This window comes from Rattus norvegicus, chromosome 16 (assembly GCF_021556685.1).
Source record: "Rattus norvegicus strain SHRSP/BbbUtx chromosome 16, alternate assembly SHRSP_T2T, whole genome shotgun sequence".
Taxonomy (NCBI): Eukaryota; Metazoa; Chordata; class Mammalia; order Rodentia; family Muridae; genus Rattus; species Rattus norvegicus.
The window spans coordinates 6,816,770-6,834,279 of NC_141549.1; the positions used below are offsets into that span (position 1 = coordinate 6,816,770).

Below are 17,510 nucleotides of genomic sequence, written 5' to 3' on the forward strand. Positions count from 1 at the left end.
GTTGTGAGTTTATTGTGTGGATGTTTTGTGGAGTGAGAATTTACTGATATAAATCTGATTGATAAATTACAAGTTTATTGAGTTTTGATTTTAACGGGTTACTGGGAGTTGTGACTACAGGGGGCGGATGTTGAGAAGGTGAGCAGAGTTTGCAGCAGACAGTCACAAGAGGGGAGATGCTCTGCTGGGGCTAGAGAGTAGCTGGTGCCAACGGGGGTCTAGACATGGGGGCAAGAGATCACTGGGGACAGAGAGTAACAGGAGGTAGTGTGTATTGGTCTCTGGTGCCCCGTATCATTTTCTAATATTTACCGAAACAAAGTATATCTGAGCTATACAAGTTTTGCTTCTTTTTAGATACTTGAAGGCTTCCCCCACCCCACCACCACCACACACACACACACACACACACACACACACACACACACACTCACACTCACACACAGTCTGGCCCAGCTCAGTTCGGCCACATTCACTCTGGACTCTTCCAGATGTGTCTGCTTCTGGCTGTGCTCTCCCTTTTATCTACAATAGACCTTCAGTTCCACGTACCTAGAAGTAGTCGTGTGGGTGGCTTTGAATTTGCTAGGTAGCTTCAGCTAGCCTGAACTCATGGTCCTCCTGCATCAGTCCCCAAGTCCTGGGATCATAGGTGAGTGCCACCACACCCAGCTTCACTCTATGTCATATGCCAAGGAACCTTTCCCCCTGGGACCTCTGTCACATATGTAGTTAATGTTGAAGTGAGATCCTTGGTCAGTGGCCAAGAACCTTGACCCAGGAGCTGATCTTGACACACGGGTGGGAGAAAGAACCTCGCTGATGATTTAAACTGGCTTGCCCTACTACCCAAGATGGGAAGGTCTAGATTCTCAGGAACAGGCACTGAGGCATAGGCTGACCCATCGATCATGATGAACTTTGGGGGTCCTCCATTGAAATGCACAGTGTGCTCCCTGGGTTGCTATTAGGGTGATGGATGCTTGTGTGTGGCAGGAAGTACTCTGTTCCACCATGTTCCCTAAGTACCAGTTGCTAGGCTTTCTCCAGAGGTCATACTTTGTTTACATCATGTAACGTTACAGCGGGGTAGTGAGGAGACCTGGCCTGACCTCTGACAGATTGTGTCCTCGGGAGTGAATTGTGTAGAACGTGGGCCTCTCTTACTGATGAAACCGTCAAAAGGCAGTTTAGTACCCAAAGTGTAAACACTTAGCCAAGAAGGAGTCAAAGCCACCTATGCCCCTGCCTTAGCAGACACCACAAAGCCAGCTTAAAAAAATAAAAAGGAAGTGACGTTACTTTTCTCTGTCACTGCAGTTTCAAGTGGCCTCTCCTCTCAGCAGTGGCTGCCCTTTCGGAGATCTCCAGCCTCCCTTTGTTATTGTTCTCACCTGACACTCCTGTAGAGGTCAGCCTTGGGCTGAACAAGCAGCCTGTTACACCTTCCTGCCTCAAAGGCCTATCGGTGTGAACTGAGCATCCCAATGTCGCCTGGGAGATTTGGTCTCGTGGTCATGCTGCCGTAGAAAAGCAGTTTCGACTTCTAGCCTAAACACAGAATTGCCTCTCTTTCTCTTTCTCTTCCTCTCCTTCTCCCTCTTTTCCCCGCCCTCCTCTCTCTCCCCTCTCCTCCTCCCTCTCTTTCCCATCTCTTCTCTCCCCGTCTCTCCTGTTTTATTTCCCTCCTCTCTACATGTATGTATGTATGCAGATACATGTGTGTTCAGGTTAGAGGACAACCTCAATGCGTGTTGTTCCTCCTTTTTCCTTTTTTGGAGACAGGGTCTCTCTCTTACTACCCCGGGACTCACTAATTAGGCTTGGCTGCCTGCCGGACATTGAGCCCAGGGATCCACCTGTGTTGGCCTCCTTGGGGATGATTTTACAAGCACACACCCCCCAGGCCCAGCTTTATTTTTTAAAAACATTGATTCCGTAGATAGTACTCAGGACTCAGGTCCTGGTGCTTGTCTGGCAAGGCCTTTGCAGACTGACTGGCCAGTTCCTAGCCTCAGAATTCCTGATAGGTTTCCAGGCAAAACACTCCCTATGCATCTCAACTCTGGAGAGGAGCGGGCCTGCACCCACCTTGCCATGGGGCCTGATGTCAATCCATTTTGAGTAGCCTGCTGTGCTCTGAGCTGACATCATCACTGTTCAATTTACAGTCAGCTTATTATACGCATCTTTCCTCAAATCCTGTCCCCTCTGTCTTGGCATGAAGAGCTGTCCCTTGTTATGGCATTTTGTCACCCTGCAAGTGAAGGAAACTACTTCGGTGGTTTTTTCTGTTGTTGTTTTTTGTTTGTTTTTTGTTTTGTTTTGTTTTGTTGGTGGGACGTGCCAGTAGGGAAACTGTGCAGCAATATAAGAACCATTGTCTTTTTTTTTTTTTTCTATTTTGCACTAAGAGCTATGGTTCAAACAGGTCCCCAAATCAGCATTCATAACCAGCTTTAAGGGAAAAAAAACAAACAAAAAAACAAACAAAAAAACCCCCACTGCTGGCTCTCTAGATAGATGATTTATTAGACCCAAGCCAGTAAATAATAACCCAAATATGGGAATCCAATCCCCACCCCCTAAACTCTCCATCTTTCTACAGCTGTGGTCCCCTGTGACCCAGCCTCTCTTACTAGACCATACAGAGCCTGTCTAGAGCTTGGGTATGCACAGTCTTCCTGAACATCTACTACAAGTGGCTGATGTCCTATCAGAAAGAGAGAAGATCCAGAGTGATGGCCACAGGGATGGAGAGTGTTTGCATCTGTAATAGTGAGCTTTGACAGCTCCACACCATCTAGAAGCACCTCGGAAGACAGTTTTTTTTTTTTTTTTTTGGTTCTTTTTTTTCGGAGCTGGGGACTGAACCCAGGAAGACAGTTTTGATGGAGGATTGTCTAGATCTGTGGCAACAACCTCGAGGACTGTCTAGATCATGTTCATTGAGGTGGGAAGACCCAGCCCACTGTGGGTGGCACCATTCCCTAGGCAGTGAGCCCGAATTAAGAGTGGAGAATGTGAGCTAAGCGTGCACGTGCATGCATGCATACACACACACACACACACACACACACACACACACACACGCATGCACATCAGTTTCTTAATTGGCTCTAGACTGTGGATATGACTTAGCAGCTTCAAGTTCCTACCACCCTGACCTCCCCATTATGATGGGCTGTAGCCTATAATTGTAAGTAAAAACAAACCCATTATCTCCTAAGTTTGTCTTTTAAAATATTTTTAAATCACAGGTATCTGTCATCCGTGTATAAGTATGTGGGTACATGCATGCTATGGTGCGCGTGTGGAGCTTAGAGAACATCATGCTGTCCTCTACCATGTGGGTTATAGGGATCGGACTCAGGTCATCAAGCCCAGTGGTGAGTGCCTTTACCTGTTGAACCATCTCCCTTCCTGACCCCACACCACCCCCGGTGGTTAGCCAGGTAGCCATTATGTTTCTGGAGAACTCTCAGATAGGCTAAGTGTAATGTTGTGAGCTTTGCCAGTATGTGTTCAGGAACCCAGCTCTGAGTGATTCAGCAGACGTCATGTTTCTGACTGTTTAAAAACAGTCCTGGGACCCAAAACAGGACAAATGGTCTAAAGGCAAGATTTAACGGAGGCTTTGAGGTTGAGAACCTGTGAATAGTTGTTTTCGATTCCTCTGAGTCTTGCTGGGGAGCAGAAAGAGCTAGAAGCCACACTGTAGTCAGCTTACACTAGCAGAAGAGACCCTGGCCACAGAGAGGATACAGAGAAATGAAGCAGGGGCCTTCATTAAATGCTGCCTACCCACAACTTCAGTTGTGACTCAATAAATACCACCCTGTGGCTGGCAGAACCTCGTTTGGTTGCTAATCGCATCTCTGAAGATCTAGTCATAATCTCAGCCATTCAGGGAACAGCCTCAGGGGCAGCTGAGGGATCCCTTCCTACCTCTAGAGTTCCTTGACAGAGTTACAGAGTAGCATCTACACAGGCAAGCTGGTGGGGTTGGAAGAAAGTCCAGCCTCTGGCTAACTCTGCCTCCTGAGGCTAGGAGAGGTGCTTCACCAGGTGTGAACTTAGGGAGTGTCCACCAATGCTCTCACCACACGATAGCCCCTCATCTAGCTCCATGCTAGTCATAAAATTACCTCAGGGGACATCGACCTGGCACAGGTGGACTCTGTGGCTGCCTGTGAAGAGGGTCAGGCCACCCAAGGCCTCAAGTGCCTTTCCCCAAGGTTTGGGACTCATGACAGAATGCTTCTTAGCTAGATCTACAGGTGGCACTAAGTCTCCACCCACTTTTAAACAGGTCCTTAAGCACAGTTAGAGTCAGGACTGTCCCGGCAAGCCTCCCTACCCCCCAACCCCCGTGGACATCATCAGTTTTCTCCCATATTCTCAAGGAAGCTGGGTGCTCTGTGGTTCTAGATCTGAATCTGGGAAGTAGAACTGAATCCAATCTTCCCACTCTATTCAGGATCAGTAAGCACTCACAACAGCACCCAAGGGAGACTGAGCCACAGCCAAGAATCACCTTTATTTCTTGTTTGCCCACCCAGAAGTCCCAGAATAGTAAATAGCATAGCTGTCTGCCCATGAAGACAGCCTCAGGCTGATTTCTCTCAGGAAATACCATTCACAGCTCGGACTTGCTGGGTGAGAAGGTGCCACCTGCTGAATTCCCAAGGCTTGGGCTCACTGAAGAGCTTTGCACAGCCCAGAGGCAGCCTGGGTAGTGGGGCAAGGCAGGTGCGCGCATTGGGGAGGGGGACAAAAAGCGATGTTTTCCCCAAATAGAGCCAAACCCCATTCATGAAATATGGGAAAGGCAGTTCTCAGAAATGCAGGGCTTAGGAAAAAGAATCCCAGGATAAAGGAAGAGGTTGGGCACACAGTGAGGGAACAAGGGGTATGCAAGATGGGCATGGAAGAGAGTCACCGGCGCGTCCTGCAGCCAAGGACTTGGCAGTGGAGCCCAAGCCAGGGAAGCCAGCATGAGGAAACAGCAGCACGGGCCATGGGAGGGCATGAGGGGTGAGACTTTCACACAGGACACGGTTGCAGAGGGCACTGTCAAGACAGAGGTCAAGGTGCAGAGAGAAGCACAAGGTCAGATGGTGCCCTCAGAGAACTTCGGGAGGAAGAAGGTTTCTGTTCTGGTAGGGGTCACATGGCAGTGACTCAGCTGAGCCTTCACCCTCTTCCTGGGACCAAGCTTGGGCCTTGTGGCTCTCTCGTACCCCTGACTGATCAACATGAAGTTGATCCAGGCTCCAGCCAGCTGAAGGGTCCCCCTTAGCAGGTCTGAAGCTGGGAGCTGCACCAAGAGAATTTCTCACCTCCTATGATGTGGTTCTTAAATCTTGAGAGACCCAGCAGCTGGCTGCCTTGGGTCGGAACAGATGTGCTTGGAGGTGCAGAAGCCTGTTCACGAGCACCCCTAAACCTGGATGAGACCAGAACGAACCACGCCAGGCCTGTAGATGCCTGTATGCTTAACAGTGCTAAGCCAAATCCACGGCTTGAGCCAGCATCTTTCCAGAAGAGATCAGGCATTACAGCCAGCTGTTTAGCCAGATTGGAGGGGATGGGGAAGTTTCCAGGGTGGGCGTATAGAAGGATTCTGGTTCTTAGAATTAAGACAGGATTCAGTGGTCCAAAACTTCCAGTCATACGGAGTCAAAAGCATGTCGTAGCAGCAAGAATATATCCTTGTTTTGTCACATGAAGGTCAAAGGGCACTGTCCCAGGAGAGGGCAAGGCCAGCTTGATGTGAAGGGTAGAGAAACAGCCAACGGGTCCATGGGCCACAGCCCACCTGTCCCTGCAGCCTCTCACGTGAAGTATCGGCAGGGTGTGGAGTCGATGGAGCAATACTGGGTGCACCGAAGTTCTCCGTATGATCTGCGGGGAGGCAAAATTACTGCTCAGGGCAGGGACAGCAGGCAGCATAGTGGGCAGGGAAAATCACACTCTAAAAGTGCATTAGACTACCACGAGGGCCAAAGTCTAGGAAATCTTTTCTATTTGGGGTGTGGATCTCTGGCGTTTTCCACTTTAAGGTCTAGCAGAGAGACTAAGGTGAGAGGGATGGCTAGTCCGATGTTAACACATCCTCTAGGAGACTCCCACCCCCTTCTCAAGGCCTAAGGGTGTCCCATGCTTTTTATGAGATCGTTCTCTACTAATGCAAATGTCCTCTACTTGTGCCAAGGGACAGCATTGGCCTGGTACAATGGGTGAGCTCTTAATATTTGGCTAGTGTGACTGAAGAGCTGAATTTAAAGATCCTAATAATGTTAAAATTGAATGGCTACACGGAATAGGGGCTGCCATGTTGGACAGTGTAGTTTTCACATCTGCAAACCCAAATATAATCCTTAAGCAGTGTCTGACCCACACACATTCACAACTGTCTCTTAAGGTTTCCAGAGACTAAAGGAAACAGCTCTGGTGAGCTAGAGAATAAGCCCCAGGCTCTATTCAGCCCTTAAGTCCGAGGCAGAGGACACTACCGGACTCTATGAGCCATTAAGCAGCTCAGTCTGAGTAGATCCTGTATGGCTGGGAGGAGCCTTCCTTAGTTCAGGCAGCATGAACACACACACAAACACACACACACACACATACACACACACGCACAAACACATACATATACACACAAACACAAACACACACACACATACACACACACAAACACATACATATACACACAAACACACACCCACAAACACACACACAAACACACAAACACACACCCACAAACACACACACACAGACACACACACACAGACACACAAACACACACACACACAAACACACACACACAGACACACACACAGACACACAAACACACACCCACAAACACATATACAAACACACACACACACCCACACCCACAAACACATATACACACACAAACACACACATACACACAAACACACACACAAACTCAAACACACACACACACACAAACACATATACACATACAAACAAATATACACACACAAACACACACATACACAAACACACACACAAATACATACACAAACATACACAAACACATATACACACACAAACATACACATACACACAAACACACACCTACAAACACCCACAAACACACACACAAACACATACACACAAACACACATACACAAACACACACATACACACAAACACACACAAACACACACACAAAAATACCCACAAACACACACACAAACATATACACACAAACACACATACACAAACACACACATACACACAAACACACACATATACACAAACACACACACACACACACACACACACACACACACACTCCTGGGATCCTGGCTGAGCCTACCCAGAGTTGGAGTGAAGTCTTGGGGTGGCTGGAGGTGTGCAGCTCCTGCAGCCAGGTTGCATGGGCTGATACGTGTTGGAGACTGAGTGTTGAGGAGACCTCTGAGAATGTGGGTCAGAGGTAACTGAGGGAAAGGTGATGCTTACTCCCGGCCCGCTGAAGGCCTGCCAGAAGGGAAGCAGTAAAAGCGATAAAAGCTAAAGCTGAGGATATTGGACTCATGAGAGATACGTGAACTAAAAGTTCAGCTGCTGCGGGGTATTTGATCACACCGTGAGCCTCCGAGATTGGGTTGTTACTGGGAAACCTGCTTCTAGTTGAGGTGTGGCACAACCCTTAGCACACACCTTTAATCCCAACGATGAGGGTAAAGTTAGTTTGTAGAAGGAAGCACCCATGTTTGAAAATGATGTCTAATTGAGTAGAGAGACAAAGTGACAAATCAGAGGAAGATTTGACAGAATGAGTCAGAGACAGGAAATTCCCAACTCTCACAGGAACAGAGAGAGGAAAGGGAAGCTACTTAAGAGAGCAGTGCAGACAGAAAAAGAGAAAGGAAGATGGCAGCTTTACCTGGAGAGGTTTACAGAGACAAGGGTGAAGAGAGAGCAAGCTAGACGCAGGTGAAGACAGAAGGAGCCAGAAGATTAGAACAGATTGCTAGAGTTAATGTGAGGCCAAGCAGAGAAATTCAGGAGAGGCTGAGAGAGAAGTTATGAGTCAGAATAGCTGAGTTACACCAGCCAGAGTTCAGACAGAACAAGAAGGAGTGAGCTTATTCAGCAGCAAATCTCAGAGGCTGAAAACATTCTAGGCCTGGATAAGATTGTATGGAGGCTGGAAGCTTCCAGGACTGCCCCCTAGAGCACCATACGTCTGATTCTGTTGGCTCAGGTGATCACAGTGTCATCTAGAGCCATTCTGACTGGAAGGTTACCTTTAGGGCAGGGAGCTGGGGTCTTTAGGTAACTTGGAAGACATCATTGTGGAAGCCAGGACAGACACATGTCATTATTCACAGGGGATTTTCTGAGGCAGCTAGAGGGGTCCTTGAAGGGGATAGTTTCTCGGAGGGGCCACGGGCTGGCCAGATTAGGTTATTTTTCCTTTTCCTTTAAAAAAATTATGTGTATCTGTCTGTCTGTCTCAGTGTGAGTGTATATGTATGTATGTGGTGTGTGTGTGTGTGTGTGTGTGTGTGTGTGTGTGTGAGAGAGAGAGAGAGAGAGAGAGAGAGAGAGAGAGAGAGAGAGAGAGAGAGAGAGAGAAAGAGAGAGAAGGGCGTAGAGGGGGGTTAGGAGTGTGCCATAGTGCACATGTGCAGGTCAGAGGTCAACTTTGTGGAGTCAGATCTCGAATGTCCATAGTTCTGAGGATTGAACTCAGACCACTAGGCTTGCAAGTCAAGAGCCTTTACCCACTGAACCATCTTGTTGGTCTCCTTTTTCTTTCTAGGGAACCTTGGCTTACTGAGTGATATCCTCTTTTGTTTGTTTGTTTGTTTGTTTGTTCATTTGGTTGGTTGGTTTGGTTTTTGAGACAGGGTTTCTCTGTGCAGTCCTGGCTGTCCTAGAACTTGGAGACCTGCCTGCCTCTACCTCCTAAGCGCTGGGATCAAAGGCATGTACCACTGTGCTCTACTTTTCTGAGCTGGATCTTAAGACCTTAAAGTTACATATTAATTCTGGTCTGACCTTGTGGAGGTAGGTAGTGTGCTCTGGGAATTCGGCTAGATGGACAGATAGAAGCTGGAAATGTCCTTATGTAACTTGCTGCCCTCTCACCTTGTCCTCCCCGGCCACCACCCAGTCACCACTGTAGCCAGCAGACCTGGAGACTGCTTCTCTGCCCTGGCCCAGCGTGCCACTGATGGCAAGACTGCCTGACAGAGGCCTCTCAGGCACTTTGGTGACTAGGGGGAGCCTGGACTCTACCCTACCTCAGTGTTTACAAAGAACCAGGAATACAAAGGGTCTTTGAAAAATGTCTGTGAAGGGGAGGAGCTGCTGTGAGCGCGTGGGAGGCCTCCGTACCCAGGGAGATAGGTCTCGCACGTCAGGTAGCCAAAGTCAGAGCCGTCACAGTCCTCCACGCCCCGGTGCCGATAACCGTCTCCACAGTAGGCCCGATGACAGTCTAAAAGGACAAAAAGTATAGCTCTGAGAAAGGGCAGGATGGGGCAGGCTAACCTGCAGAGTGAGGACCCAGAGGAGTCCCAAGAGCATCGCACCCACTTCAGAACCAACTTGCGTGAGGCCTCAGACTCACCCAAGACCAAGCGTCACACTGAAGTAAGAATGTTGAGGTGAAGGTTCTGTGGAGCAAGCCTACGGGGGACAAGAGCCTTCACATCCTCTGTAAAACTAAGATAGTGGCACTGCCTCCCCTTCATAGAACCAATGTGGAACATTGGTAGGTAAGGCTTAGGAGACTGGAACAGCAGAGCCCAGTGAGAGAGCATGGGGAAGCCTCTGCCACCACAGAGCTCTGGGGAGGCAAGCTACCACTGGGCTGGGCCTGGGTTCCTGAGGAACCATGCAAAGATCATGGCTTTCCTACAAGGAGTAGGACTCCATCCACCCATCCACCCACCCATCTGTCCACCTGCCTACCCACCTACATATCAACTACACAGGGTCTAGTTATGTAGCCCATGCTGGCCTTTGATTTTTGGCAATCTTCTTGCCTCAGCTCTCCAAATGCCTTGATTATATGTGCTACAATGCCTGACCACCCTCATTTTTAAAGGACAAGGAGGCCACACTGCTTTCTTTTGATTATGATGCCTCCTATTGAAGGGATCCTTAGAAAAGCCAGCACTGGCTAGATTGTCACCCAAAAGTTGTCAGAGGTCTGGTGCAACTACACAGACAGAGTAACAATCTCTCCTTGCCTTTCAGTCCTGTCCTGGTTAGATCTTCCTCTCAGTGTCTGCCATCTGTCCCCTGAGCTTCTAGAAAGCAAGGACAGGGATGTTGTCCACACACTTCCAGTTCTGACCTCAGCAAACCGAGTCATGGATGGACACACTGACCCCAAGCTATATCCAGACAACATCAGCTTGAGGGCTCTCTGAAGGCACGACCCACGGTCATATAAAACCTCTCTTACAGTCAAGAGAGCCAGGCTCAGGTGGCCCTCCACCTTCTTGATGGGCTAAGTGGCAACCGGAGCCAGCTGTGGAAGTCTGCGCTGACTCTGGAAACTGTGCTTCCATCTCACCTCATGCTCTGGTCCCCTTATGTAAACAACATACTAACCAGCACAGAACAAAACAGCAAAACCCCCAAATCATTGCAAATCCTCCAGACCCTGGTCCTAGCACTGTCCGAGAGTCTGGAGGCCGAGTTGGCCATCCCACTGTTCCGCCGACAGCTGACAGGGCTCATACCTAGTGTTCATTAGAAAAGGAGTTCTGGTTCACTCTCGGCTCCTCTTGCTGCCCCTTTCTCTAGCGTACAAAGAGAGGGCCGTTACCTTCTCCCAAGCCTGCAATATGTGTTTGCCAAGAAGTCAGGCTTGGAAGAAAGAGGGTCAGGGACAAGGAAACCTCTCTGGAGACATGACCCTGAACACCTCTCCTGTTGACATGCTTGGATGGGGTAAGAATTAAATGTGGCTGGGGAACCCACCCTCTGCCTCCAGTACATTGCTCCTTGCCTTGGTCTAAAACCATCACAGCTAGTAGCCAGGGCTTATGGGCTTATTCCCCCACCCCCTCATCCCCACCCCTGCCCCTCTGGCCAGGCCTCTGAGCCTGGGCCCCACTCACCAATGCAGCCGTCACTCACATCCGGGTTACCATCGTCACATTCCTCCCCAGGCTGCAGGACCCCATCCCCACAGGTGCCATGCTGCTTTATGGTGTAACCCACTGGGTAGAAAGGGGTTAGCTGGGCAGAGAAACACAAAAGCATTAAGATGGTGGTATGCCTAAGTAGCCACAAGGTAGGGGAGTCTCTGGCCCTGGAGCGGATGTTCTGGGTCTAGGAGGCATCCCTCGTCTTCGTCTGGGGAGGGGGTGAGAGAGATCATCTTTCCCAAAGGGAATCCTGGCTCAGGATGAGCTTCTGTTTGGACATGGGGCTGTGGAGGGCTGCTCAGGAGATAAGGGAGGGAGATATCTGGCCCTCTCCTGCAGCTCAGCAAAAGCTTGGTCCAGCTTCAATTGTCCAGCTTCCTTCCCTTCTAGTAGGAGCATCTCTCTCCTGGATAAGGACAGGGCAATCACAGCCCAAAGGGCTAGCCCAGAGTACCTGGATGGGGAGCCAGCCAAGGCTATCTTTGAAGTACAGAGATCGCTGGTCTCTTCGAAAGGCAATGGCATTTTGAGTGTTCAGCTTCTCAAGCTCCTCCTGGTTGTTGACCACAAAAATCTGCCAGAGAACATAGTGGTCAGGGGCCAGAGAAGCTTCCCTGCAGAGGAAGGCCAGAGGAACCGATGCTCCGTCCACTTCTCAGGGGACAGTGTTGAGCCAGTTCAGAATGTCTGAGTTTGAACCATAGCTATCCACCTTGATTTAACTATTTAAATGCTTTTAAAAATCAGGCTACCAAGGCTTAGAAGATGACACAACCAACAAAGGTAAGTAATTGTTGTCTGGGGATGACTCTTCAAGAGTGGTCATACACAATGGTGATTATTACATCTAGTATGGTGTGTTGAACTCAGAGCACATGATCAAGCACTCAACCACTGTGCTACGACCCCAGCCCAAACACAGCTCTTTCAGACAATACAATCTCAACCACGTCAAAGTCAGACTTGAAATTAAGAGTGTGGAAAAAGCCCCTTAATGACCTCGCATCCAAAGTAACAGGTCGCCTGTTTTCCTTTGATTCTGTTCCTGCTTTGCAATTTCCAGTCGTGGGTGGAAGCCATTGTAACAAAAGAGAGTGAGTGAATTTTCCCAAAGTACACCATGAAGGCCTAAGATTTGGTAGACAGCATCTGCGGCACCCACCCAGACCACGCCCCAGAAGAGTCTTACCGCAGGAACTCGAGGGGAGCCGCGCCCATACATGGGGTCCCCATAGGAGGGGTTATTCACATTCGCAGGGGGTCCGCAAAGGCATCTTCCCGGGGGCCCTGGAAATCCTCTTTCCCCTTTGAGTCCCATTACAAGTTGTCCTAGAAAGCAACAGACTGTTGTGTAACTAGAGCCAAGCAGGTCAGGCGATAGGAGCAACCTGTGTAAAGAAGAGGAGTGAGAGCTCGAGGCCGGACAGGCAGAGGGAGAGGCTCTGGGCCATGATGTGACAGAATAAGGGAGAACCAACCAGCGAGTAATGGGGCCTCCCCTCAATCCTCCCTGGAAGGCAGACAATGCCTCGGATCCCACAACAGCCTTAGGTTTGACCGTGAAGTAACAACCTGTCAGAAAGACGAGGGGTTTGTGGACCCTCCAGCCCTGATAGCAGCATCTAGAGACTGAACCAAGCTAATAGACCATTTGCTGATGGCTCTTGATTTCCTTGGTGGAGGACAAGCCTTCTTTGTAACCATAATTGAAAAGGTTATCTTGTAGATGGATATGCAGTGGATGGAAGACTTTTATTGTATTTTAAAAAATGATTACTATTTATTTGAGGCACAGCAGGGCACACGGATGGAGGTCAGAGGACCAGTTTTGAGAGTTAGGTCTCTCCTCCCACCATTCAGGACCTGTAGACAGAACTCAGGCCATCAGCTGTGGCAACAAGTATCTTTGCCTGTTGAGCCATCTTGCCTGTCCAACCGACACTGTCTTCTAAGTTTCTTTTTTTAAAAATATTTATTTATTTGTTATATATAAGCACACTGTAGCTGTGTTCAGACACACCAGAAGAGGGCATCAGATCTCTTTACAGATGGTTGTGAGCCACCATGTGGTTGCTGGGAATTGAACTCAGGACCTCTGGAAGAGCAGTCAGTGCTCTTAACCACTGAGCCATCCCTCCAGCCCTTCTAAGTTTCTTATATAGAGGATATTTACAGAGGAATTTCTGAGTGTGTGTTTTATTTCTCCTGGAAGAAAATAGAACATTTTTCTCTCCTAACCCCATCTCCATCCCAGTACTAAGAAAAGTCAAGATACATCCTGGAAGAGTGTGGTTAGGAAATTCACTCTGTAGCAATGTCCTGGTTCGTAGTTCTCATGTTGATTTCCTCCAACCCCCTACCCTGGAGACAAGGTTTCTCTGTGTTGCTCTGGCTGTCCTGAATCTCACTCTGTAGACAAGGCTGGCCTCGAACTCACAGAGATCCGCCTGCTGCTGCTTCCTGAGTGCTGGGATTAAGGTGTGCACCACCACACAGCCACATTTTGACTCATATTGATCATTTATTTGTTTGAGATGAAGTCTGACTACATTGCCTAGCCTGGTCTTGAATGCTTGGATTTAAGCAATCCTCCTGCCTGAGCCTTGAAAGTGGCTGGAACTTCAGGTATGTACCACTATACCCAGTTTTGTCTTGACTTTTTTTTTTTAAAAAACAGGGTTCTGAAACTGAGTCTCACTTGGTAGCCCAGGCTGGCCGGGAACTTGCTATGTAGCCCAAGCTGGTCTCCAAATGGTGGCAATTCTCCTGTCCGTCTCCTAAGTACTGGAATCACAGGTTTAAGCCATCATACCCAGACTCTTCACCATAGCTTTTAAGGACCTCGATGCTTAAGTTACACCAAAACGGATTCCACACAGACCCCCAGGCATCTGCAAATTTGTTTTTATCAGGGCTGTTGAAGGAACCCAGGACCTTTGCATACGCTTGGTTTAGCATTCTGCCACTGAGCCACACTCGAGCCCTTGGCTATCCATAATTTTAAGTTTTCAGGATCCAGTGTTCTTCATGATGGAGAATCACTAGAGAAATGGTATGTGTACTGAATATCTCCCCATCAAATCCTCTTTCTCAGCATCCATCCTCCCTTCTCCAAGAGTCTCTTAGGTTCCCTCTGCCCTCAGTTCAAACATCACCTCCTCCAAGAAGCCTGCCACTCTGTCACATTTACGTCTGTCTGTTCTTCTTGGCACTCCCCTCCACTTACAAGCCTACACATTCTGAGGTTATTCTATCACCTCCTCTCTTCCCACAGGGTAAGTCTGACAAGGGCAGGCCACGGCTTGACACATGTTGGAAGCAGAGTATCTGTTTGGTGATTGAGTAACTAATTAGCAAGCAAAGGTCTTCCTGGAAGTCACATCTGTCTGACAGAAAGAGGCTGGAACAGGAGACATTTGACTGGGCAGAGCGATAGAGTGAGAGTGAGAATGAGAGAGAGAGAGAGAGAGAGAGAGAGAGAGAGAGAGAGACAAAGACAGAGAGAGACAGAGTGTGTGTGTGTGTGAGAGAGACAGAGAGACAGAGACAGAGACAGAGACAGAGACAAACAGAGAGACAGACAGAGAGAGGAGAGTGTGTGCGTGCGTGTGTGTGTGTGAGTGAGAGAGAGAGAGAGAGAGAGAGAGAGAGAGAGAGAGAGAGAAAGAGAGAGACAGACAGAGAGAGAGAGAGACTGACTCCTGGGAACAGAGTCTGTAGATCCTAGAAGGGCAGCAAATAAAGTGAACCCAGGATACGACCTATGTTAGGACCATAGGGAAGACGCCACACAGTAGAAAGGACCCCCTGGAAGACCCCCACCTGCTTTAAGTCTTCCTGAGTTGGCTCACAAGCTGCTTCAACATCACGTCAAACTACAGTTCTAACGAAGAATAGGAGTAGAGTTCTGTGGGAAAGCATAGTCTTGGATTTTGATATTTTCAGATGACTCCAGAGAGATGAGGGACAACTTGAGAGAGGCACCTCAACAACCTTCTGGAATATTCTATGACCTCAGAGCTCCACCAGAAACAGCCCCGGAAAGAGCCAGGGCTTTTCAGATATTTATCTAATTAGTGGTATGACTGATATTTGAATAACTGCCCCATTCGGATGACAGATCCAAGAACATGGGCACTCCCAGGTACCATGTCGATTCATTCATATCCTGTCTGGCTACAGGAAAGAACTGTCCAAATTTATAATCGTATTATTGCAAATTACATCTTAGATTTTGCCTGTATTCCTTCCTTACTCCCATCCCCCCTTCCCCGTAACCTGAGTAGTTAAAGCGTTCCTATCCTCTCCAACTCCTACATCAGCTGGCTCCATGGTGCTGACAGACCTGAGGTGGCCTCCAACAGGATGTGGCAAGGAGCCTGCTGCTACCACTGCAGTCCCCCACTGCTTCCACTTCCTCCCAGGTGTCCGAGGACATCCAGCATCCTGCCAGCTTCCTGCTCTGAAAGACACAGCCTGAACTTCTTTACCCCAGGGCAGCTGTCTTTGCTACTTTGTGAGTTCTTCTTTCTTCTACCCTTTGCCACCCCTTTCCTTCCACCCCTTTACCCCCTAATCCTAGATAAAAGAGAAAAAAAAAGAGGACAGAGAGGAAAAGAAAGAGATCCCTGAATAAAGTTAGGAATTGGAGAGGGGGCGACATTATTTTGTACATGGTTGCTGTCCTCAGACTCACCAGAAGAGGGCATCGGATCCCATCACAGATGGTTGTGAGCCACCATGTGGTTGCTGGGAATTGAACTCAGGACCTTTAGAAGAGCAGTCATTGCTTGTAACCATTGAGCCATCTCTCCATCCCCCAGGGGGTGACATTATCGTTAGAGTACTTCCAATCGATTAGGGGTATTAAGTTCCTTTGATCTTTGCCGTCTGGATATCTAATTTTTTTTTCCACACATGACTACTTAACAAACTCCAACCCACCTATCAGGGCGTTAGCATTTATGTACCCTTTGACAAGTTCACAGAAACTCCCTGCAGCTGACAAAGTCACGCCCCTGCTAGAGCACAAGACAAATCATAGTCAGGTGCTATGGACAATCTGAAGCAGCCTCATATCCCACACCTGGGATTAAAATGAGAACATGTTCTCATATTTCTGTGTTTTTTTTCAAAGAAACCAAAACTCGTAAATTCTACACCCCAGTCTCACTGCCATGCCCGATTGTCAGAGGACCTCGCTCTCCATCTCTCCCAGGAGCTGCCTGTGGGAAGCAGGAAGAGGAGAGCATGAGAAGGCAGAGGAACCAGAATAACAACCAAAGGGCTGTGTGGGGTTTCAGGAGCCACAGATGCACTCTGGACCACCAGCGATCTCTGTGGCCTTGAGGAAGTCTAAGGTTCTTAGACATAAAAGGAAGGATTGGGATAGGGCATTGGACAGAACACACTGTAACTTGTGTCCTCTTGAAAGAAGAGGATTGGAGGAAGGGGCAGAGGGCGCAGTTTCTTCTGGAGTGGCTTTGTGGCTTTTGTTTGATCTACTTCTTTCCCCAGGCCAGCCTTAGCACTTCCCATACTCTTAAAGGTTTGGGGGCTTTTATCAGATTAAAATGTGGGGGAGTCACTCCAGAGAACCGCTCAAACTCTGTATTATTATCCAAGTTAGACACAGGGATGTCTCTTCTAAACCCCTACCTACACCCTCCGCGCCAGATTTTCACAAAGAGCAGGGAGACTGACCCACTCTCCCTTTGTCCTCTTCACCCCTTCCTCTGGGTAGCTCCTCAGAAAGGAAGTCATTTGAAAGGAAGGAACAGGGAGGGGACATCAGTCTGAAGAGATGACCTTCAAACCTGCAGGTGAGGGAGGGACAGTGAGTCTCTGTAGGGACCAGTCCTGTGATGCCATGGGGGATGTGATGCTGACTCAGCTTTCAAGGTGGTTGGCGCCCAGCAGGAAAATGAAACACATCTGTCAAACGTGAGTCAGCTGCGGGTATAGATCAGCATTAGAGACTTTGTATAAGAAGCCCTGACCTGTGCTCAACACTAGTCTCACACACACACACACACACACACACACACACACACACACACACACACTCTAATGGAATAAGGAAAGACAGAAGGGAAGGAAGGAAGGAAGGAAGGAAGGAAGGAAGGAAGGAAGGAAAGAAAAAAAGAAAGGAAAGAGAAAGAAAGTCACCAACAGTGAGAGCCATTTAAGAAATGACAGTCCATCCTGTTAGGAAAGGCCAGGGTGGAGAGGTAAACAGTCATACCCGTCCAGAGAGAAGGAACTAGAGGCCAGGGACGGACAACAAAACTCTGCTGGCTGCCAAATCTCTGGGTTGCAATTCTCAACAGACTGTACACGCATGGCTTTCTGAGAACC

At 48.6% G+C, this 17,510-nt stretch overlaps 1 protein-coding gene across 5 annotated transcripts in view; it reads right to left on the reverse strand.

The window, feature by feature from the left end:
* Positions 1–4,513: 4,513 nt before the first annotated feature.
* Colq (collagen like tail subunit of asymmetric acetylcholinesterase) overlaps positions 4,514–17,510 on the reverse strand; it is a 55,877-nt gene continuing 42,880 nt past the window's right edge. For 4 of the 5 annotated variants that reach the window (XM_087588039.1, XM_087588038.1, XM_087588040.1 and 1 more), the window contains 5 exons: positions 12,343–12,482; positions 11,608–11,727; positions 11,124–11,244; positions 9,385–9,487; positions 4,522–5,907 (listed from right to left, as the gene is read on the reverse strand). In XM_087588039.1, coding sequence (XP_087444165.1) covers positions 5,838–5,907; positions 9,385–9,487; positions 11,124–11,244; positions 11,608–11,727; positions 12,343–12,482 — 554 coding nt within the window. In that variant the 3' untranslated portion in view covers positions 4,522–5,837. 5 annotated transcript variants of the gene reach the window in all.